Source organism: Poecilia reticulata, chromosome 9, assembly GCF_904066995.2.
Source record: "Poecilia reticulata chromosome 9, P_reticulata-male-v2, whole genome shotgun sequence".
NCBI lineage: Eukaryota > Metazoa > Chordata > Actinopteri > Cyprinodontiformes > Poeciliidae > Poecilia > Poecilia reticulata.
The window spans coordinates 31656744-31682090 of record NC_088838.1 but is presented as its reverse complement, the minus strand read 5'-3'; the positions used below and the strand labels follow the sequence as shown (position 1 = coordinate 31682090).

The following is a 25347-nucleotide window of genomic DNA, read 5'->3' as shown; positions in this document are numbered from 1 at the left end:
TCACTAGGTAACCAAAGACTGAGAGAGTCACTACGTAACCAAAGAATGACAGTCGCTACGTAACCAAAGAATGAGAGTCGCTACGTAACCAAAGAATGAGAGTCGCTATGTAACCAAAGAATGAGAGAGTCGATATGTAATCAAAGAATGAGAGTCGCTACGTAACCAAAGAATGAGAGTCGCTATGTAACCAAAGAATGAGAGAGTCGTTACGTAACCAAAGAATGAGAGAGTCGCTACATAATCACAGAATGAGTGAGTCACTCACTACATGTGCAAAGAATGAGTGAGTCACTACATGACCAAAGAAAGAATGAGTCACTATGTAACCAAAGAATGAGTGAGTCTCTACGTAATCAAAGAATAAGTGAGTTGCTACATAATCAAAGAATGAGTGAGTCACTACATGACCAAAGAATGAATGAGTCACTAGGTAATCAAAGAATGAGTGAGTCACTAGGTAACCAAAGAATGGGTGAGTCACTAGGTAATCAAAGACTGAGAGAGTCACTACGTAACCAAAGAATGACAGTCGCTACGTAACCAAAGAATGAGAGTCGCTACGTAACCAAAGAATGAGAGAGTCGATATGTAATCAAAGAATGAGAGTCGCTACGTAACCAAAGAATGAGAGAGTCGCTACGTAACCAAAGAATAAGTGAGTCACTAGATAATCAAAGAATGAGTGAGTCACTAGGTAACCAAAGAATGGGTGAGTCACTAGGTAATCAAAGACTGAGAGAGTCGCTACGTAACCAAAGAATGACAGTCGCTACGTAACCAAAGAATGAGAGTCGCTACGTAACCAAAGAATGAGAGAGTCGATATGTAATCAAAGAATGAGAGTCGCTACGTAACCAAAGAATGAGAGTCGCTAGGTAAACAAAGAATGAGGGAGTCGCTGGGTGATCAAAGAATGAGTGAGTCGCTAAGTAACCAATGATTGAGTGAGTCGCTAAGTAACCAAAGAATGAGGGACTCGCCATGTAATAAAAGAATGAGTGAGTCACTACGTAATAAAAGAATGAGTGAGTCACTACGTAATCAAAGAATGAGCGAGTCTCTACGTAATCAAAGAATGAGTGAGTCACTACATGACCAAAGAATGAGTGAGTCACTACATGACCAAAGAATGAGTGAGTCACTAGGTAATCAAAGAATGAGTGAGTCGCTGGGTAACCAAAGAATGAGTGAGTCGCTGGGTAACCAAAGAATGAGTGAGTCGCTGGGTAACCAAAGAATGAGTGAGTCGCTGGGTAACCAAAGAATGAGTGAGTCGCTGGGAAACCAAAGAATGAGTGAGTCGCTACGTAATCAAAGAATGAATGAGTCACTACATGACCAAAGAATGAGTGAGTCACTACATGACCAAAGAATGAGTGAGTCACTACATGACCAAAGAATGAGTGAGTCACTACATGACCAAAGAATGAGTGAGTCACTAGGTAATCAAAGAATGAGTGAGTCACTAGGTAACCAAAGAATGAGTGAGTCACTAGGAAATCAAAGAATGAGTGAGTCAGTAGTTAATCAAAGACTGAGAGAGTCGCTACGTAACCAAAGAATGAGAGTCGTTACGTAACCAAAGAATGAGAGTCGATATGTAATCAAAGAATGGGAGTTGCTACGTAACCAAAGAATGAGGGAGTCGCTGAGTAATCAAAGAATGAGTGAGTCGCTACATAATCACAGAATGAGTGAGTCGCTACATGACCAAAGAATGAGTGAGTCGCTACATGACCAAAGAATGAGTGAGTCACTAAATGACCAAAGAATGAATGAGTCACTATGTAACCAAAGAATGAGTGAGTCGCTGGGTAACAAACGAATGAGTGAGTCGCTTGGTAATCAAAGAATGAGTGAGTCGCTACATAATCACAGAATGAGTGAGTCGCTGGGTAATCATAGAATGAGTGAGTCACTGGGTAATGAAAGAATGAGTGAGTCACTACATGACCAAAGAATGAGTGAGTCACTACATGACCAAAGAATGAATGAGTCACTATGTAACCAAAGAATGAATGAGTCACTATGTAATCAAAGAATGAGTGAGTCGCTGGGTAACCAAAGAATGAGTGAGTCGCTGGGTAACCAAAGAATGAGTGAGTCGCTGGGTAACCAAAGAATGAGTGAGTCGCTGGGTAACCAAAGAATGAGTGAGTCACTACGTAATCAAAGAATGAATGAGTCACTACATGACCAAAGAATGAGTGAGTCACTACATGACCAAAGAATGAGTGAGTCACTACATGACCAAAGAATGAGTGAGTCACTAGGTAATCAAAGAATGAGTGAGTCACTAGGTAACCAAAGAATGAGTGAGTCACTAGGAAATCAAAGAATGAGTGAGTCAGTAGTTAATCAAAGACTGAGAGAGTCGCTACGTAACCAAAGAATGAGAGTCGTTACGTAACCAAAGAATGAGAGTCGATATGTAATCAAAGAATGGGAGTTGCTACGTAACCAAAGAATGAGGGAGTCGCTGAGTAATCAAAGAATGAGTGAGTCGCTACATAATCACAGAATGAGTGAGTCGCTACATGACCAAAGAATGAGTGAGTCGCTACATGACCAAAGAATGAGTGAGTCACTAAATGACCAAAGAATGAATGAGTCACTATGTAACCAAAGAATGAGTGAGTCGCTGGGTAACAAACGAATGAGTGAGTCGCTTGGTAATCAAAGAATGAGTGAGTCGCTACATAATCACAGAATGAGTGAGTCGCTGGGTAATCATAGAATGAGTGAGTCACTGGGTAATGAAAGAATGAGTGAGTCACTACATGACCAAAGAATGAGTGAGTCACTACATGACCAAAGAATGAATGAGTCACTATGTAACCAAAGAATGAATGAGTCACTATGTAATCAAAGAATGAGTGAGTCGCTCATTCTTTGGTTACCCAGCGACTCACTCATTCTTTGGTTACTCAGCGACTCACTCATTCTTTGTTTACATAGTCACTCATTCATTCTTTGGTTACGTAGCGACTCATTTTTTGGTTACGTAGCGACTCACTCATTCTTTTATTACGTAGTGACTCACTCATTCTTTCATTACCCAGTGACTCACTCTATGATTACCAAGCGACTCACTCATTCTGTGATTATGTAGCGACTCACTCAATCTTTGATTACCCAGCGACTCACTCATTCTTTAATAATGTAGCGCATCTCTCATTCTTTGGTTACCTAGTGACTCACCCATTCTTTGATTACCTAGTGACTCACTCATTCTTTGGTCATGTAGTGACTCACTCATTCTTTGGTCATGTAGTGACTCACTCATTCTTTGGTCATGTAGTGACTCACTCATTCTTTGGTTACGTAGTGACTCACTCATTCTTTGGTTACCCAGAGACTCTCATTCTTTGGTTACCCAGCGACTCACTCATTCTTTGGTCATGTAGTGACTCACTCATTCTTTGGTCATGTAGTGACTCACTCATTCTTTGATTACGTAGTGACTCACTCATGCTTTCATTACCCAGCGACTCAATCATTCTATGGTTACCCAGCGACTCACTCATTCTTTGGTTACCTAGTGACTCACTCATTCTTTCGTCAGGTAGTGACTCACTCATTCTTTGGTCATGTAGTGACTCACTCATTCTTTGGTCATGTAGTGACTCACTCATTCTTTGGTCATGTAGTGACTCACTCATTCTTTGGTCATGTAGTGACTAATTCATTCTTTGATTACGTAGTGACTCACTCACTCTTTGGTAACCCAGCGACTCACTCATTCTTTGATTACCCAGCGTCTCACTCATTCTTTGGTTACCCAGAGACTCACTCATTCTTTGCTTACCCAGCGACTCACTCATTCTTTGGTCATGTAGTGACTCACTCATTCTTTGGTCATGTAGTGACTCACTCATTCTTTGTTTACATAGTGACTCACTCATTCTTTGATTACCCAGCGACTCAGTCATTCTTTGGTTACCCAGCGACTCACTCATTTTTTGGTTACATAGTGACTCATTCATTCTTTGGTCATGTAGTGACTCACTCATTCTTTGGTCATTTAGTGACTCACTCATTCTTTGATTATGTAGTGACTCACTCATTCGTTGATTACCCAGCGACTCATTTTTTGGTTACATAGTGACTCATTCATTCTTTGGTCATGTAGTGACTCACTCATTCTTTGGTCATTTAGTGACTCACTCATTCTTTGATTATGTAGTGACTCACTCATTCTTTGGTCATTTAGTGACTCACTCATTCTTTGGTCATGTAGTGACTCACTCACTTTGATTACGTAGTGACTCATTCGTTGATTACCCAGTGACTCAGTCGTTCTTTGGTTACCCACGACTCAGTCATTCTTTGGTCATGTAGTGACTCACTCATTCTTTGGTAACCCAGCGACTCACTCATTCTTTGATTACCCAGCGTCTCACTCATTCTTTGGTTACCCAGAGACTCACTCATTCTTTGCTTACCCAGCGACTCACTCATTCTTTGGTCATGTAGTGACTCACTCATTCTTTGATTACATAGTGACTCAGTCATTCTTTGGTTACCCAGCGACTCACTCATTCTTTGGTTACATAGTGACTCATTCATTCTTTGGTCATTTAGTGACTCACTCATTCTTTGGTCATTTAGTGACTCACTCATTCTTTGGTCATGTAGTGACTCACTCATTCTTTGATTATGTAGTGACTCACTCATTCGTTGATTACCGAGCGACTCAGTCATTCTTTGGTCATGTAGTGACTCACTCATTCTTTGATTACGTAGTGACTCACTCATTCGTTGATTACCCAGCGACTCAGTCGTTCTTTGGTTACCCACGACTCAGTCATTCTTTGGTTACCCAGCGACTCACTCATTCTTTGGTTACATAGTGACTCACTCATTCTTTGGTCATGTAGTGACTCACTCATACTTTGGTCATGTAGTGACTCACTCATTCTTTGGTCATGTAGTGACTCACTCATTCTTTGATTACGTAGTGACTCACTCATTCGTTGATTACCCAGCGACTCAGTCGTTCTTTGGTTACCCAGCGACTCAGTCATTCTTTGGTCATGTAGTGACTCACTCATTCTTTGATTACGTAGTGACTCACTCATTCGTTGATTACCCAGCGACTCAGTCGTTCTTTGGTTACCCACGACTCAGTCATTCTTTGGTTACCCAGCGACTCACTCATTCTTTGGTTACATAGTGACTCACTCATTCTTTGGTCATGTAGTGACTCACTCATACTTTGGTCATGTAGTGACTCACTCATACTTTGGTCATGTAGTGACTCACTCATTCTTTGGTCATGTAGTGACTCATTCATTCTTTGATTACGTAGTGACTCACTCATTCTTTGATTACGTAGTGACTCACTCACTCTTTGGTAACCCAGCGACTCACTCATTCTTTGATTACCCAGCGTCTCACTCATTCTTTGGTTACCCAGAGACTCACTCATTCTTTGCTTACCCAGCGACTCACTCATTCTTTGGTCATGTAGTGACTCACTCATTCTTTGGTCATGTAGTGACTCACTCATTCTTTGTTTACATAGTGACTCACTCATTCTTTGATTACCCAGCGACTCAGTCATTCTTTGGTTACCCAGCGACTCACTCATTTTTTGGTTACATAGTGACTCATTCATTCTTTGGTCATGTAGTGACTCACTCATTCTTTGGTCATTTAGTGACTCACTCATTCTTTGATTATGTAGTGACTCACTCATTCGTTGATTACCCAGCGACTCAGTCATTCTTTGGTCATGTAGTGACTCACTCATTCTTTGATTACGTAGTGACTCATTCGTTGATTACCCAGTGACTCAGTCGTTCTTTGGTTACCCACGACTCAGTCATTCTTTGGTCATGTAGTGACTCACTCATTCTTTGGTAACCCAGCGACTCACTCATTCTTTGATTACCCAGCGTCTCACTCATTCTTTGGTTACCCAGAGACTCACTCATTCTTTGCTTACCCAGCGACTCACTCATTCTTTGGTCATGTAGTGACTCACTCATTCTTTGGTCATGTAGTGACTCACTCATTCTTTGATTACATAGTGACTCAGTCATTCTTTGGTTACCCAGCGACTCACTCATTCTTTGGTTACATAGTGACTCATTCATTCTTTGGTCATGTAGTGACTCACTCATTCTTTGGTCATTTAGTGACTCACTCATTCTTTGGTCATGTAGTGACTCACTCATTCTTTGATTATGTAGTGACTCACTCATTCGTTGATTACCCAGCGACTCAGTCATTCTTTGGTCATGTAGTGACTCACTCATTCTTTGATTACGTAGTGACTCACTCATTCGTTGATTACCCAGCGACTCAGTCGTTCTTTGGTTACCCACGACTCAGTCATTCTTTGGTTACCCAGCGACTCACTCATTCTTTGGTTACATAGTGACTCACTCATTCTTTGGTCATGTAGTGACTCACTCATACTTTGGTCATGTAGTGACTCACTCATTCTTTGGTCATGTAGTGACTCACTCATTCTTTGATTACGTAGTGACTCACTCATTGTTTGATTATGTAGTGACTCACTCATTCGTTGATTACCCAGCGACTCAGTCATTCTTTGGTCATGTAGTGACTCACTCATTCTTTGATTACGTAGTGACTCACTCATTCGTTGATTACCCAGCGACTCAGTCGTTCTTTGGTTACCCACGACTCAGTCATTCTTTGGTTACCCAGCGACTCACTCATTCTTTGGTTACATAGTGACTCACTCATTCTTTGGTCATGTAGTGACTCACTCATACTTTGGTCATGTAGTGACTCACTCATACTTTGGTCATGTAGTGACTCACTCATTCTTTGGTCATGTAGTGACTCATTCATTCTTTGATTACGTAGTGACTCACTCATTCTTTGGTAACCCAGCGACTCACTCATTGATTACCCAGCGACTCACTCATTCTTTGATTACATAGTGACTCATTCATTCTTTGGTCATGTAGTGACTCACTCATTCTTTGATTACCCAGCGACTCACTCATTCTTTGATTACCCAGCAACTCACTCATTCTTTGGTTACCCAGCGACTCACTCATTCTTTGTTTACATAGTGACTCATTCATTCTTTGGTCATGTAGTGACTCACTCATTCTTTGATTACCCAGCGACTCACTCATTCTTTGATTACCCAGCGACTCACTCATTCTTTGATTACCCAGCGACTCACTCATTCTTTGGTTACCCAGCGACTCACTCATTCTTTGTTTACATAGTGACTCATTCATTCTTTGGTCATGTAGTGACTCACTCATTCTTTGGTCATTTAGTGACTCACTCATTCTTTGATTATGTAGTGACTCACTCATTCGTTGATTACCCAGCGACTCAGTCATTCTTTGGTCATGTAGTGACTCACTCATTCTTTGATTACGTAGTGACTCATTCGTTGATTACCCAGTGACTCAGTCGTTCTTTGGTTACCCACGACTCAGTCATTCTTTGGTCATGTAGTGACTCACTCATTCTTTGGTAACCCAGCGACTCACTCATTCTTTGATTACCCAGCGTCTCACTCATTCTTTGGTTACCCAGAGACTCACTCATTCTTTGCTTACCCAGCGACTCACTCATTCTTTGGTCATGTAGTGACTCACTCATTCTTTGGTCATGTAGTGACTCACTCATTCTTTGATTACATAGTGACTCAGTCATTCTTTGGTTACCCAGCGACTCACTCATTCTTTGGTTACATAGTGACTCATTCATTCTTTGGTCATGTAGTGACTCACTCATTCTTTGGTCATTTAGTGACTCACTCATTCTTTGGTCATGTAGTGACTCACTCATTCTTTGATTATGTAGTGACTCACTCATTCGTTGATTACCCAGCGACTCAGTCATTCTTTGGTCATGTAGTGACTCACTCATTCTTTGATTACGTAGTGACTCACTCATTCGTTGATTACCCAGCGACTCAGTCGTTCTTTGGTTACCCACGACTCAGTCATTCTTTGGTTACCCAGCGACTCACTCATTCTTTGGTTACATAGTGACTCACTCATTCTTTGGTCATGTAGTGACTCACTCATACTTTGGTCATGTAGTGACTCACTCATTCTTTGGTCATGTAGTGACTCACTCATTCTTTGATTACGTAGTGACTCACTCATTGTTTGATTATGTAGTGACTCACTCATTCGTTGATTACCCAGCGACTCAGTCATTCTTTGGTCATGTAGTGACTCACTCATTCTTTGATTACGTAGTGACTCACTCATTCGTTGATTACCCAGCGACTCAGTCGTTCTTTGGTTACCCACGACTCAGTCATTCTTTGGTTACCCAGCGACTCACTCATTCTTTGGTTACATAGTGACTCACTCATTCTTTGGTCATGTAGTGACTCACTCATACTTTGGTCATGTAGTGACTCACTCATACTTTGGTCATGTAGTGACTCACTCATTCTTTGGTCATGTAGTGACTCATTCATTCTTTGATTACGTAGTGACTCACTCATTCTTTGGTAACCCAGCGACTCACTCATTGATTACCCAGCGACTCACTCATTCTTTGATTACATAGTGACTCATTCATTCTTTGGTCATGTAGTGACTCACTCATTCTTTGATTACCCAGCGACTCACTCATTCTTTGATTACCCAGCAACTCACTCATTCTTTGGTTACCCAGCGACTCACTCATTCTTTGTTTACATAGTGACTCATTCATTCTTTGGTCATGTAGTGACTCACTCATTCTTTGATTACCCAGCGACTCACTCATTCTTTGATTACCCAGCGACTCACTCATTCTTTGATTACCCAGCGACTCACTCATTCTTTGGTTACCCAGCGACTCACTCATTCTTTGTTTACATAGTGACTCATTCATTCTTTGGTCATGTAGTGACTCACCAAAGAATGAGTGAGTCGCTATGTAACCAAAGAATGAGTGAGCCGCTATGTAATAAAAGAATGAGTGAGTCGCTATGTGACCAATGAATGAGTGAGTTGCTACGTAACCAAAGAATGAGGGAGTCGCTACATAATCACAGAATGAGTAAGTCACTACATAACCAAAGAATGAGGGAGATACTGGGTAATGAAAGAATGAGTGAGTCATTAGGTAACCAAAGAATGAGTGAGTCGCTGGGTGACCAAAGAATGAGAGAGTTGCTGGGTAAAATTTTGAGTTTTTGCAGTGTAACACTTGCTGACCAGTAGTGCGCACACTTCCACTAATCCGCTAATTTTGCATTTAGCGCTTTAGCATTTTTACTAACATTGAAAAGCATTTATCGCACTTAGATCCCATAAATAAAGTTTTCCAGATAAATCCTAAACCGCTAATTTATTTGGCTGTTTTGTAAACTTTCAGTTAAAAAAAGTTTGACGTTTCGGTAATCGATTATTAGTAATACATAGTTCCCACAGGAACAGCCATCTTGGTAGACTGGATGTCAGCCTTAGCTTGCAGAAAAAAGCTACATTAGCTAAGCTAATTTTGCTAGCTCTGCAGTAAGCACTACAGTAAATAACTCTGATATTTATCATAGTATTAAACAGAGATTGGTGATGGAGTCAAAGATATTTATTTAATAATTCATCCAGTGAAATCTGGATTTGAAGAAGACATTCAAGTCGTTTCAGGCCCGTGAGTTAATGGTAGCGAAGGATTCTGTTTACCTGTTTTGCTCCCATCGACTCGAACATCTTCTCCAGCAGGACCCTCATCTGCTGGACGTTGTTCATCAGCACACAGGGCTGCAGGAAAACACAAGAGACAACTTTACTTAGGAAAAAAATAACAAAAACAGACCAATCAAGTGATCAAGGCAAAAAGTAAAGAGAATAAAATTAGGTTAATTTGAGCTCAAAGAACCACAAATGTTACAGTTGTATAACAGAAGCTACTCACTATCTTCTCCTTCTCACAGTAGGATGGGAAGCTCTTGGCCAGAACCGCACAGTACTGCAGCAGAACTTTGGTAATGGTCTGCGAAAAACAAGAGAAAACGCTTTGGGATATTCTGGAGATTCTAAATGTTGGCATCTTTTCCTGGTGGAAACGCTGCAGATACGCTGCTTCATGAAGCTTGATTTTATTCATCCAATCAGCACATTCCTTGGAAGAAAAGGAGCCAATCACAAGTCAAAATATTCCAGGAAGTGAAATAACAAAACAAAACTGTACATAGCATACTAGAATTTTGTATAATACAGAGTATATAAGCAAACAAATATGCTTACTTTGTGCATTTCATGAAACATTTCTATAATTCTTGATCTATTCTGTGATTCTACTCAGTTCTGTCTACTTTGAGCTTCTTTCAGAATGATGATTTTAGGGGATCTGTCACTTTAAATTCAAATGAGCTGCTCAACTCAACCTTTAAACTTGCACAAGAAAATGACTACAAATAGATATGCAACTGTACATCTTGGAAAAGCATAAGTGGAGCATCCTGCACAGGCAACAAGAATGCAGTAAGCATTTCCTGGACGATAAGTTGACAGCAAAACACTTTTCTTTTCCAATAGCCATTGTGCAGCGCACCAGCTGACTAAACATGCTGGAGCTCAGACAGCCAAGCCCAGTCTGTTGCTAGGTAACAGACTGGGCTTGGCTGGGGTTGCTAGGCAACAGGCACTGCCTTCTGATTTGTGATGTTACATTCTAGAGGCTTTCGAAACGGCTCATTTTCCAGACACCCAGAAGAAATATAAACTTATTGACAAATAAAACATACATGGGTGGTTATTTCTAAGCGGTTTCTCTGTTTTCAGAAGCAGTGAAAACCCAAATGGAAAAATTAAAACATGCAAAATGTGAATTTTGCAAATTAGATACCCTTTAAAGACCAACATCTATTTCTTTGATTATTAATTAATTTTTGTTTTCTGTGTGTTTTCTTCTTTTCTTTCTAACTACTATCATTTATTTTGTTCTTTCTGTGCATCCTGTTTTAAAATGCTTTATAAATAAACAGTGTGAGCACAGAACTTGTTAAAGCTAAAAAGCCAATAAGTTATCGGAGCAGCATGAGGTTATTTTGACTTTTGAACAGATCCAGACTGCATATTATCCCAGAAATTACTCTTAGGCAGCAAAGAAAAAAACTTGGATGCTTATCCAATGTTTTTTGTTAAAAAATGCAGATTTCAGAATAAAAACATTCAAACAAAAGGTCAAGAAAATGTTAACGAGCGAGGTTGCACAAAACACTCTCTCCTGGTGAGAAACCCTAAATGTCAGGTTTGTTTACGTCCAAACCTCCGTCGGCCACATTTTTAAGAAGTCAGCAGTTTAATTTATGAATTAAGACGGGAACTTATGGACAGGAAGGACCAAAGTTGTACCGTTTTCCCCTCAGAGCGTCCAGAACTCGCTGTGACAGATTTCCCGGCTTTCTGCTGACTCAGCCGGACGGCGGGCTCATGCATTAAACATTCTAGCCGTTAACAGCCTGCAGTCCGTCCCTCAGTCTGTCTGTCTGTTCAGTTAGACCTCCCTGCTGCTGTCATAAAGATTAATAACTACTGTTATCTAGATGAGGGTAATAGAGACAACGCTGCAGGAACTGATGGCACAAAAAGTTAGCAAAAGAAATCTGAGACAAAAAGGGAAAAACAAACTGGGATTTTATAAAACATGAGTGGAGTGGAATAAAAAGAGAAGTCATTCACTGGCAGGGGACAGAGCGATGGCTACATTAGCCCTTCTTTATGTAATGAGCCCCACATCGATCCAGCCTTAAGGGCCATTAGTTTTAATGGAAATGCCTAAAAGGTGTGAAACTACAGTACATCTGAGTATAACAGAAATGTTAAACTCTGTTGGTTTGGGTATTTTACATGAACAACTGATGTGAGGAGGTGAAAAATGACCATAATCTGCAGCAGGAGAGCAATTTTAGGCAAAAAATAAACACACCTCTTCATTAGATTTGATTGAAGAGCACTCTTAAAGGGGGCAAAATTCATTTTTCGAAAGTGAATTTTCAAAAAGTGAATTTTGAAAATTCACTTTTCACAATTGAGATTTCAAATTTCCATTTGAGTCTCAAGTACTTCTAAAAACAAACCAAGCGCTTAAAAAAGAAACACATGTAGTCATTTTCTGGCAAAAGCTTAACGTTTTTTTGGTGTCTGGAAAAGGAGCTGTTTCAAAAACCTCCTGGTTATTAAGTCACAATCGAGCGTTACCTAGCAACCCCAGCCTAGCCCAGCCCGTCACCTAGCAACCAAAAGCAGATCTCCAGCACGTTTGGTCAGCTGGTTTTACCATTGTATGCGCGGTACAATGGCTGCTGGAAAAGACAAGTGTTTAGTTGGTGACTTACCATTCAGAAGCCACTTAATGCATTGCTGTTGGTTGTGCAGGAGGCTCCACTTCTGCTTGTCAAAGATCTACAGAGTGTTTAATTGCACAATTGTTTGCAGCCATTTTCTCTTGATAGTGTAAAAGTTGAGGTCAGAACTGACCAGATTAAAATCTTTTTATCTAATAGTGATTCAAGGAAGCATAAAAGGTAATTACCATGAATTATCATGAATGTTGTAAAAGTCAGATACAATGTGTACAATGTTCATTTAGCTCCACATGTGGAAGTGGGACAAATCAAACTTAAATGAAAAAGCTCAGACGTCCATGAAAAAGCTCAGACTTCCATGAACAAGTCGAATGCAGGTCGAATTTGGGCAAAAAAAAAAAAAAAAAGGAATTGGGTTGCATTTTCCTGCTTTTTGTTTTTGCCACAGACAAAAGAGAAATCCTCCAACCGCTAAAATCTGGCTCTACTCCATTTCTGTTCTTATTTTGTTAAGAAAAAAGTTGCAATCAGTGTCTTCTTCTGAAGTTTTTGAGTCAGTTCCGTGGTGTAGCGCCCCCGCAGGCGGGGAGGGGAACAGGTTTTTCAAATAGTTTGGTTCATTTGACGTAGAGCAGTGTAAAAGTGAACTGCAGCAGCTGAAAGTGTAACAAAAGTTGCAACTTTGTCCCCAATCCTGCTCCAACACAGCTGGATCAAATGGTTGCATCAACTGTTGAGGGCAGACGCCTGGAAAGGAGCTGGTGATCTGAGCAACGCCTGTAAAAGCTGCAGCACAGCAGCTCTGTAGGACTGGAGTTGAGCTCAAATCTCATAACCCTCACCTTGGCGAAGCGTCTGTTATACTGGGCCACCACTGTGGGATCGGGACAGTCCAGTTTCTTGATGATCTCAAAGCTCTGGTTGAGCTGAGTGAAGATGTCCACCACTGAACTGGAGAACAGGACGTGCTCCGACGTCTGCTGGAACTGCAGGAAGAGCCAGAAGACCACACATTTCTGTAAGTGCAGACAAACAGCTGCTCCACATCTGAGACAATCTAATCGCTGCACTTACAGTATTGAGTGTCGTTATACAGGAAGGCATCAGACGGACTAATTGTACCCAGATAATTAGAGAGTCGAATTTCTGGCTTCTGCTGTTGGTTCCTTTCAGTTCTCACAGCAAAAACACAAAATATTACCAATTTTTGGTCCAGATTCTAGTGCAAATCTCTTAATACTCTGGAAATAAGACACAACTAACTTACAAGTAACTTTTCAGCAAGATATTTGGGCTTATTTTAAGTAAATAGTTCTTTACTATTGATAAAAAAGTACTGGTTTCATTCTACCAACAGGACTGGAAGTTTTCATCAATATTAAAGAACCACTGGCTTAAAACAAGCTCCTGTCCCTTTCAGAAAAGTTACTTGTAAGTTAGTTTTTTCTTATTTGAAGATATTTTCTCTGGAAACTAGACCAAAGATACTTGGTAAGATTTTGAGTTTTTGCAGTGCTCTAACTCTTAAAACATCTCAAAGAGACTGACGAGATCAATGACATAAAAATGGCGTCATATTATTTCACTTAAAGTATTTTTGCTACATTATTATTTAAAGATGTAGAAATCTGACATAAAAAACAGAAAACACATCTATTAATTTAAAAGAGGTTTAATATATACATTTTTATGAAACAGTTCTTAGTAATTAGTGTCATTTGGTAATTATAAGTCAAAGCAAGTGAAAATCACAAGCGGAGTCCCTCAGGGCTCCGTTCTCAGTCCGCTTTTGTTCAGCATCTACACAATCTGACCAGCTCAGATTATCAAGTGTTACATAATCTCTTTTAATAGAAATTATACGTGCTGATGACGTACAGTTTTATATTTCTGTCACCACTTGAACCAGACATATATACATCAAATAAAAAGACACATTTTTCCCTCATCGTCTGAAGTTAAACCTGTTATTACTTGTATTTCCTAAATGTCAGAAAACTTAGCAAGAACTCTATTTTTTTTTTTTTTAGATTTACAGTATTATTGGATCAATTCAATTTGACGTATATTGATCACTGATGATTGCACCCTATAAAATGTAATGTTTGCTCTCTAATTAGTGACTGTATGTTGTTTGATTTGCCTTGTTGCTGAAACGTGTGACACAAATAAACTTTATTGATTCATAATGGGTTCAACAAAACGAATCAAAACCTAAAGTGTTCAGTGTTAAACTGCAGCTTCCAGGAGCCTCTTGATGCCAAAAGGCTCTGAACATAACGTGCAGCTTCTGAACAAACCAGCAGCTCAACAGACTTGTCCATCATCCTGTAAAACTGGGCTCTAGGTGGCCAAAAGAAGCGCCGGCTGAACCCGAATCAATAAAACGATCCAGGAGGGAGTCTGTGACCTCAGGGTCATCAGACAGAAGCTGTAAATTAACTGCTTCTGTTCTGCTGCTGTGCTCAGGGTCCAATTCAACAATCTGATAAGAAACTCTGCAGAAGACAGTCTCAGTGTGGGTCCAGCTGCTGAAGGCCACAAGAACCAAAACCAACAGGTTTGGTGTGAAAACTGGATCTGCTTTCAGGGAAATGTCCTGGGAGATCCTGCTTTTTATCCCCTCTTTAGATTTTTATTTTCATCCATCCCTGTCTGTCATATGTTCGCCTTTACACACCAGTAAAGGCGAACATGTTTTTTATTTGTTTAACTTTACAAATAAAAAACTGAGACCATTTTGAACTATAACGAGCTTAATTTTCTAAAGAACATTTAACACTAGAGCTGGAATGCATCTTAAATATCAGGAAACATTAAAAACAACAGTAATTAAATTGGATTATGAAGTTTCTGTAGCCAATATAAATTCAGCATAGACAGGGATAACAGGCAAAAGAGGCAGGCAGTGCTGCTGTTTGCAGCGTTTTGCAGACTTTTCAACGACATTAAAAGGGGAGCATCTCTTTAACAACTGTTGTTCTAACGAATATTATCATTTTAATTTGTCATTCAATTAATTGATTTATTGCTTATTGTGAAAGGCAAATTCACAATAAGATCTGAACTAAATCAGAACAATTTTTAAGCTTGTCAGCGAATCAGTTTTAGATTTTTTCTGACCCCTAGATTCATTTATTGGATTAAAAAAGTTGAGTGTTTATGCATCACCGCATTGAGCTTTGCAGTTAAGAAGCAACATGCATGAGATCAACTTTGTGATTCAGTTAAATGTTTTTAATTATTTCTGGTTGTTTTTTGTTAAATGAAAACTCACCCCTTCTCTCTTGTCTCTCTCCAGAGCTCCGGACATGAACTCCATCGACACCTCCTCGTTCTCGGCCAACCAGGCCAGAACAAACTGAAGGAACCACCTGCAAAAACACAGACAGAACAAATGAAAGACCATCTGTACTAATAAAGATGTCCTGAAGAACGGGGGGAACCTTCCCAAGCTACCACCAGGCAGAACGATCATGTCAAGTCGGAAAAAGGTTGGTCCATTGAAAGAAAACCATAACGCTGCAATGCTATTTAGCTAAAATGGACATTTTACGCAAAATTCACATTTTTATACTTCCATCGGGTTCTTACTGCTTCTAATATCAACCCAAGTGCTTAAGAAAACCCACAAAGCCGGTTTTGGCAATAAGTTTATGTTTTTTAAAGTCTAGGAAGTCAACCATTTTAGGAAACTCCGGAGTGTAAATGCGCCGTTACCTAGCAACCCCAGTGGAATTCCACCCGTCACCTAGCAACCCAATCTGAGCTCCAGCTGGTTTTACCAACGTATGTCCTGTACAATGGCTGCTGGAAAAGACAAGTGTTTTGTTGCCTTTCAGAAACCATTTGCAAAATTCACATTTTACACGTTTTTATTACTTTGATTTGGGTTTCACCTGCTTATAAAAACAGTTTAACTGCATAAAAAAAACCACTCAGATATTTTGTTTTCGGTAATACGTTAATGTTTTTTTCTGGAAAATGAGCCGCTTCAAAATCTTCCGAATGTAACATCGCAAAAAAATGTTTGAACATGATTTTTAAACGCCCATAATCCTAACCTATTCAAGAATAATGTCGTACTCTTCACCCAGTCTAAAGAAGTTGTTGAAATGGCTAGTGTGACATCTGTTATTCAGTAGATCAGTATTTCCTGTAGTTTGGGAAGGAGGGTTAGAAGTGTAGAAAGACAAAAGTTAGTAGGGCAAACATTTGCCGAGTTCAGAGTGAATTAAAACCCAGAACCATCTTGTAGCGAGGCAGCAGCAGCGCTAACAGCCACACCTCTGTGTAGCTCGACACGCAGCACATTGGGGGCAAATTAAACAATCGATCAAAAATTGATGGGGAGGAGCTTCCCTTTGAAATAGGGGGAGAGGAAGAGCGTCTTACGCGGAGTATTCAGGCACATCGTCTGCGAAGGCGGGCAGCTCCTTCACGTACTCGTTGTACAGCCACTTGACTTTGAAGTGCAGGTTCATGTAGTCTGAAGACTTACACAGCTTATGGTTCTCATGCTCTGTGAAAGAAAAACAGAAAAATTAAACATAGAAAACAGCTTAAAGCTGCAGCATAAGATCTGTTTTTATCAGAACAAATCAATATAAATTAACCCCTTCAGACCTGATGTGATATTTCTGGGATTTTGTCATTTCAGTGATTTCTGTTATTCTTATTAATATTGCATTGCTCTGAAAGGGGAGGAGAAACTGTCTATTTTCCATCAAAAACATAAATTTAAGTTCATGGTAGCCTATTAAAATTGCTCTTGTGATTTTATATATTTTCAGTGATATTATGTGAAGTTATTTTGAATGACGGCAGATAAACAATTTTAGTGTAACTTTAACTGTTAGCACATTTAACAGCGAGTACAAGAGGTTGATTGACAGCGCTAAGACCTGCCTCCTGGCTCTGATTGGTTGTTTTTGGTCAGGAGCGATGTATTTCTTCAGACAGCGATAATATCTTTGGGAGAAGGTGGAGATCGATCTTTTCACAGATTATCTGGGTCATGGTGACAGTTTTAACAAATATGTGAAAAACAATATTTTTAAATGAAGGTTCATACTGCAGCTTTAATTCACACACCGATCCCTAACTTTAATTCATATTTAGGACAACTTTAGTCCCTACAAGGCTTAGTTTAAACTGAGCGGTACGACACAGGTTGGTGCGCTTCAGTACGACATTTTGTCTGTTTCCATTGTAAAAGCGGCATTTTTGTGGAAAAAAATGAGAATTGCTAAAACACACACACCCACTCACGCGCACACACACACACACACACACACACACGCACACAGAAAGTCTTACCAGCATAAAAATCAACTCTGCGGATGTGAAATGTGGCAGGAGCTGAGACGGCAACAGAACAACGAGTGAAGCAGAGAGAGTTCAGAGAGCGAAAAGAAAGCGTGATGCGTTAACAAACAGAGGAGGGTGAATTTATAAAACAACACTGATGTCACACAAATCCAGAACCAGGATAAAAAATATCACTATTTATGAATGATCTAATACTTCAGGATAAAACATTTTGCAGGATTTCTACAAGTCTCAGAGCTACAGCGAAAGAGCTTTTTATTTATAAATAATGTAGGTTGAGGAAAGTTTGAGAAAACACAGAAAGGTTTTATTCAGTCATATTAAATATATGCTTTCTTGTAGTTCCAACCCATTTCAGAAGCTCTTTCACTGGCCACATGTTGCTGCATGCTGTCAGTTAGCTGCTAGCTGTTAGCATGACAGCTAGGAGAACCTAAAAGTCTCTACCGCTCATTAAAAATTGATTAACAATAAACACCTGAAATGACTTGGTAACTAGAGGAAGGCCACAAATCTTGATTTCTAAGCTAACGCTGTTGTTAGCAGCTAGCTACAAAGTTTAGCATGTCTGTCTGTAAGATAAACAAATACCACTGGTGCGCTAACCCAGTTAGCATCGACGTCTTAAGCTCTCAGTGACTTTCCAAAGAGAAAAAACCCTAAATATTCTGAATATGTGGTTTATTTTTCTTAATTTATTTTTATTTAATCTTTATTTAAACAGATTTTCTACGATGGCGTATTAGAGCCAATGTACATAGAAAAAAAAATATAAAATTTCCACCAAAAAACGTGGAAATTTTAAGATTAATCTCAGAAATTTTCTAGAAAAAACAAGGAAGTTAAAAAATTGATAGGAAAAAAATCTGAAATTTGGATATTATGCTCAGAAATTACAAAAAAAAAAAGACTTTCTGAGCTGAAACAAAAGTTGTTTTGATTTATTTTACATATTTAATTGGAATGCCAATAAGCGAGGAATAACAACATTTAATGCTAGTTTAGGTGAAGCATGTTAACGATATTGTATGATGATACCCTGAATATGTTGCATAGAAATAGAAACAATGATAAATGCACTATGATAATATAAACACCTACTGACTATCAGCTATATTCCTCTAATCTCACCATTGTTCCAGCGATAGTGATCAACTTTATCCAAAACTGAAGGAAATGGTGAAGAAGAATGAGAAGAGAGTTGATGGCGAGGATTTAGAGGTCGGATGGAGATGGTACCAACCGCTAAACGTGTTTTTACCTTCCAGAGCGTATTTCATGTCCTGAGCAAAGAGAGTCCACATGACCTCAGCGCTGACTTTACCCACGTTCAGTTCCTGAGGAAATCTGAAAGGGTCGGAAAGGAAAAGCTAAATATTGACACATTAAATGTGAAAAACTGAAGTAGTTTTTGTGAATCTGTTTTCTTTTTGGTTCCTGTGCTCTGAATAGAGTGTGTGTGTGTTGGGAATTCACAGTGTCCCCTGACCAGGACAGGGAATGCTGCTTTTACTGTGATGCAGATTCATTTTCTTTATTTATGCCATATTTCGGCATAAATAAAATTATATTCCCTTTCCGGGAATATAAAAATCCCTACGTAAGAATCAGACAGAAGTCGAATTCTTTAAGCATCCAGCATGCCGACATGAGTAACTCATCATCAGAGCAGCCAGCAGAGCAGAGGATAAAATCATTTTATGTCATCATTGCTGCCATATTTGAGTTACGTAATAATAATCTAAAGACTTCTGATGTTGTCTGATGGACCAATTTTCTCAAAAAGTTGAAGTGAATGTCAGAAAAATAAAATTTTTTACTAAATGTTATGCAATTAAATCTTGATTTGCTGATTTGAAGTGACAATAAAGAAACTGAATTTACGTTGATGATGAAAGTGGGTGTAAATCTGTTCAGGTGAATGAAACTGACTGGTTGATGACGGGCGCGTATGAGTTTTTATCTTCCTCGATGATGGACACGATCAGCGTGATGAGCTTCGGCCAGAAGTCCAGGTTCTGGATGCTCGGGCCTTGCTCTTCAGGCTGACTCTCCTCCTTTTTCTCCTCTTCTTCTTCTTCCTCTTCCTCCTCCTCCTCTTCTTCCTCTTCACCATCCTCTGCTTCTCCCTCAGTTTTCTCCTTCTTTTTCTTCTTCTTCTTCTTCTCCTGCTCAGGCTTTAAACAGAAAAATCAATTTGAAAAAATTAGAGTAGCTGACAAAAAAGAAGACTTTGTGCAATCTTTGTAAGGCTGAAACGTTCGGTTAATTTATGCAAAATAAAAAGACAGAAAAACAGGTTTCCACTCATTAACAGACACATATTTCAGAGCAAAGTTGTAAAATATTCAGAGGCGCTGATGGTGACTCTTATTAGTCCATTAGTTTGTGCAGCAGCGTCCATGAGAATAAATTTTACTTCACATAATAATCCTTAAATGCATTAAGAAATATCCATCCATCCATCCATCCATTTTCTTGCACCCTTGTCCCTTAATGGGGTCGGGAGGGTTGCTGGTGCCTATCTCCAGCTAACGTTTCGGGCGAGAGGCGGGGTCACCCTGGACAGGTCGCCAGTCTGTCGTAGGGCAACACAGGACACACAACCATGCACACACACACTCACACCTAGGGGCAATTTGGAGAGGCCAATTAACCTAACAGTCATGTTTTTGGACTGTGGGAGGAAACCGGAGTACCCGGAGAAAACCCACCATGCACAGGGAGAACATGCAAACTCCATGCAGAAAGACCGGGGCCGGGAATCAAACCCAGAACCTTCTTGCTGCAAGGCAACAGCTCTACCAACTGCGCCACTGTGCAGCCCCATTAAGAAATACTGAAATGCATCAGAAAATTTTCCAAAACTACTGAAGGTCGTGAAAGTGTTTTATTTAATCTGACAATGTAGACAAAAAGGACCAAATTAAGGATTAAAACAGATAATATTGTGGATTATCTTTTTTTTTTCTTTCATTCTATTATATTTCATTTGTATATTTGATCTTTGTGGTAGAGAAGATATCTGTGATCATAAAAAATATTATCATTTAAATCTTAATGAAACTCTATAAGTCTGATTTATTTTTATTTTAGCAGCTGCACAACCTTCCGGGTCGCATTAAGGGTTGGTTCAGATCGCTAACGGATCACAGATGTGAGTAAATGAAGCTGATCGATCAGGAGCTGCAGACAGACTCACCTGTGGGCCGGCGGGCTGGAACTGGCGGCTGAAGAGCTCCAGACAGTTGTTGAAGATGTATTCGTAGGTGGAGTTCAGGCAGGCCTTGACGCAGTCCCGGACCACGTTGGCGGCTCTGGGCGGACTCGGCAGCTCCAGCACCTGAACGTCAGCAGCCAGTGAGCGGGAGGACGGGCAGCAGCGAACAGAACCAACAGAAACACTTCATGAAACAGTCATGGCGTTAAAACAACATGGAGGCTCAGGCCTGTCGCGATTACGAACATTGGTGGAGGATAAATTGCCTGAAATGCACATATTTGTTTGCTTAACTTCACTACAAAATTCAGTGTCATGTTCCTTTGTGCTCCATCTAATTCATTCACAACATGAAGCTTCATGAGTCGGATGTTTTTCTGTCACCTTCATCCTGAAGAAGGTGATGCTGGTGAGAAGATCTACCGTCGATTTCAGGTCGCTGAGTCGAGCCTTGTTGCTGGCTGGGAAGTTATTCTGCAACAAAAACACACAACATCTCTGAATATCAGACTTTATTTAACACTAAAAACATCTTTAAACTTTTTAAACTGGTAAAGGATAAGATTTATTACTCAAACAAAACTTTAAATCGCCCTTAAATATCAATTAAATACACTTTGTTGTATATTTGGAGTCTCCAGGATTGCAGAAAAGTTTCATTTATCGTCTCTTGGTGCCAAGTAGAAATCCTTGTTTTGATTTGGGGCATATTTTTCAATCCATTCAGTTTTCTCTATTCCCTATTACGCTATTTGAACAATAACGTCAAAGCATTTCCTGTAGAAGAACTAAATTAAGTTTTGGACTTCCAGCCAACATGTTCTGCAAATCCTAAAGACTTAGAAACAACAGGCACAACAAGGAAATAACACTAAAATGACAACAAACTTTATTTTAGACATTCATTTATTGTGCATTGTTCTATAGAAAAATTTGTAGTTTCCAGTTTCATATCAATAATTTCAAACTTATGCATTCTTCTCCCAGGAAATATTTTCCTTTCTTGCATTAAAACCACTTATTTTTAAATGCTGACGATGCCAAAAGCTTCCACTCACTCTGTACGTGGAGAGGTCGATTCTCAGAGAGTTGTGCAGCTGATCCAGGAGCTTCACAAAACGATCCCTCTGTTGGAGCAAAACCAAGAGAATCACAGAAATGTTTCACGGACTCTTAGAGTTGTTTAGACTGCAAGGAAAATCCATGCATGAGAGAAACAAAGCAAAAACAGAAAATATCATGAAAGAAAATCTGTAAAATGTAATTAACATGTAATATTCGGATTATGCTGTGTAGAGATTACAAATAACTCTTTCCTCAATAGACGGGTAACTTCCTTTATTCAGTTATTTTTACTGAAAGAATCTTAAACTCAACACTGAACAGCTGCTACTGATAATTTGCAAAGTTAATGTTTAATCAAACACCAGGCAGAAGATTAATTATAAGCAATCAACTTATTTCCATGAGAAAACACAGTAAGAAACTCAATTAGATGGAAGCTAATAAAGCCACAGCATCGGTTACACACACTATTAATGATGCACATCTTTATTTATGATGCTATCTCAGTATCACTAACAGTCTATACACATATTCATTGTTTCAGATGTAAATAATGCTTAATGCCAAATATACCTCAACTTATAAAGGTACAATACTGGTGGGGTACAAAACTGTAGATTACTTTTAATAAAGTTCAAATTTAACGAGTTTATGAAAACATTCCTGAAAGCCACAAATTATGTCAGCAAAAATAAAAATAGCAAAAAGTTTTGCCATTTTGGGGAAATCTAACCCAAAATTTTATTAATGCTCTATAGGTTTTACCATGTCTCTGTGTTCATTATTGTTACAAATGTGTTGCCGTACTGGTTCATTCCTTTTAGTTTATTGAATTTATTTCTCTTAGATTATTATCAGGCCTTTTTTCTTTTGCTTTGTAGATAATTTAAGTTCACTTTGTCTTAATTAAAGCCTGAACTTTAACGCGTTATCTTTGATTACTTAATTACATAGATTAATCTCCATGGCAACCATTCAGCTGTGCAAACGCCTGGGTGGAGCTAGCTCCGCCCAGGAGGCTCAGCTCCTCCCCCATTCAGCTCCTTCAGACTAGCCAGCACCAATTAGTGAACACCTGGTGGACTCATTACATTCTTTTTATTATCAATTTTTTTTGTTGTTGAATAAATATTATGTTTATTCACTGAATAATTTAGCAACAACAAGGGTTTTTGAATTGAAAATGTTAACAACGATGCATAGTTTCAGATTAAACTGCGATGACATATCCTGCAATTAACTTGATAAAAAATTTCGATCGAGTCCTGACTTTGCTCTTGGGTCCTTTCAAACCCCAAATATGACACATAAATCAATATTTATTCTGTTCAATTCACTTGTAGTACTGCATCTCACAAACAAAATGGAGCAGTTAGGACTGCTCTGTTTCTGTGTAAAAGGCACAAACTCACAGCTTTTAGGATCACAAACATTGAAGCTACAGTAGTTTATTTACTTGAAGATAATATCAAAAAACGTTCTGATTATGGTTTTACCATTTGAAAGCGGGTTGATCTCAGTTTATATTCTTAAAAATCAGGCATAAAGGAGCTGCTGGATCCTCTAACTCGGCTCTCTCATCTGAATTATGGCCAGCAGCGGTATCCCCAATGCTTATTTTTATCCACTTTCCTCCACATTGCATTGGCTGCACAAATGTATCTGCATGGCACGGGGAAGAAAGAACCTGCTGCTTGGGGGGAGAGTTATCTGCCGCGGAGGGAGTCACGACTTGGACAACAAAGTGAGGAACCAGACTGGGTTTTATCTCAGATTAGTGGAAAGCTGGGCTTCCACTCTCACTGCTTATGATCTGATTGGTTACAAGACATGGAAAAGATTCCCTAAATGCAGCATGTTTATTATGCAACCATTTAAAATTACGTTTGACGCCTCCCTTTATACCGTCAGAAAAGTGGAAACTATTGTTTGTAGGCATACTAAGAAAGTTTCTGTGCATAAAAATAAAAAAAAATCTTTGTATTTTTACAAAAAAATGTGATAATCCTGAGAGTTTTGTTTTTGGTTATGCCTCTGGAGCGTCCCATGGAGGCAGGAGCAACACAAATGAAGAGGGAGAAGCACAGAGCGTGTAGAACGGCTTTGTGAGTCACGACTGTCATGACAAAAAAGAGTAAAAATAGGAGGAAAATCCACAAGCACCAACTAACACAACTGCAAAGAAATGAAGTTGTATTCTACTCAAAAATGTGTCACTACTCTTAAAGGGACGGTATCATGTAAAATCAACTTTTCTTTTAGCTTTACATCATGTTTTATCTAAAATATAAATGAGTGTTGCTTTGATTCTTTCATGCATGTTTGAGAAATCCTCTAATCTCCATGGGAATCATTCAGCTGTGTAAAACACCTGGGTGGACCAAGCCCCGCCTTAGAGGATGAAGCTCCTCCCCCACTCAGCTCCTTCAGACTAGCCAGTAGCAATCAGCAAACACCTGGTGACACTGTGCATCTACTGACTCATCATAAGACCCAATTCTTAGGTAAAAACGTTGATAAAAGATTAATAGAGGAGCCGTGTTGTGATGACTTCCTGAAGGCGGAGCTTCAGAAAGGGCAGGAGCTTCTTAAAGAGACAGAGGCCCAACTTCAAGGCATTAAAATGTGGAGTCAAATTTTCTTTAAGTCATATTTATAACAACTGAAGGTAATGTAGATATTAATTGTGCTGTAAAATAGCTCTGGAAAAAAAACATAATACTGCCCCTTTAAGATCTTACCTTAACTAATCTATGAATCTGTTCAGATTTTGGATGTAAAGCTTGTTTTGGAAAAACAGAGAAATGGACTTTATTTTGCATATTTGGGTGGTTTAAAAGCATTTACTCCGTCTATAACTGTGATTTTGTCCTTCATTGACATACATAATAAAAATCTCAAGCGTCTTAGCTTTCCAATTAGATATAATACGTATATATGAACCCAAAAACTTCAAAAGGTTTTCTTCAACTGAAATATTTTTAAAGCGCCAATTTCCTCACACAGCTTTAGGAAGCTTTCATAATACGGAGTCTGAATAATGCAAACCTAGTTTTGCTTTTGAGAAACAGAAACATCAGAGAAAGAGAATCCAGGGGGATAAATGTTATTTTTTTTATAAGGAGCGACAGAGAAGAGAAACTGCAGCTCCATTATGAAATCAGAATGTAACCATTAAATGAGACGAAACCGAGACAGAAAATAAAACGGCCTCCCTGCTGTTTGGTATTTTATCTGCGGTCAAAAATAAAAAATTTATGGACGAGAAATATGGGATCTATTATTCTGAGAAAATTACAGGCTTGAAAACATGTTTTTGTACCTTCAGTGAGAGAAATCCTGAGCAATTCAACCGAGAGTTTCATCTGAAACTATTTCATCAAAGTATTATCGTTTAACAGAGCAAATTTTAAATCACAAATTATATTTGTTTTCTTAATTCCTAATCTAGCATGAGATTATGTTCTAG

The 25347-nt window shown here is 39.1% G+C and overlaps 1 protein-coding gene across 1 annotated transcript in view; it reads right to left on the bottom strand.

Moving 5' to 3' along the window:
* The window catches only part of LOC103469794 (protein unc-13 homolog B), an 89042-nt gene that overhangs the window by 26219 nt on the left and 37476 nt on the right, over window positions 1–25347 (bottom strand). Inside the window, exons 14-23 of the mRNA XM_081610932.1 lie at window positions 21872–21940; window positions 21198–21287; window positions 20796–20936; window positions 19526–19770; window positions 18855–18940; window positions 16658–16784; window positions 15540–15636; window positions 13105–13248; window positions 9868–9945; window positions 9636–9713 (exon numbers count right to left, since the gene is read on the bottom strand). Coding sequence (XP_081467058.1) covers window positions 9636–9713; window positions 9868–9945; window positions 13105–13248; window positions 15540–15636; window positions 16658–16784; window positions 18855–18940; window positions 19526–19770; window positions 20796–20936; window positions 21198–21287; window positions 21872–21940 — 1155 coding nt within the window. The remainder of the gene's footprint in view (window positions 1–9635; window positions 9714–9867; window positions 9946–13104; window positions 13249–15539; window positions 15637–16657; window positions 16785–18854; window positions 18941–19525; window positions 19771–20795; window positions 20937–21197; window positions 21288–21871; window positions 21941–25347) is intronic.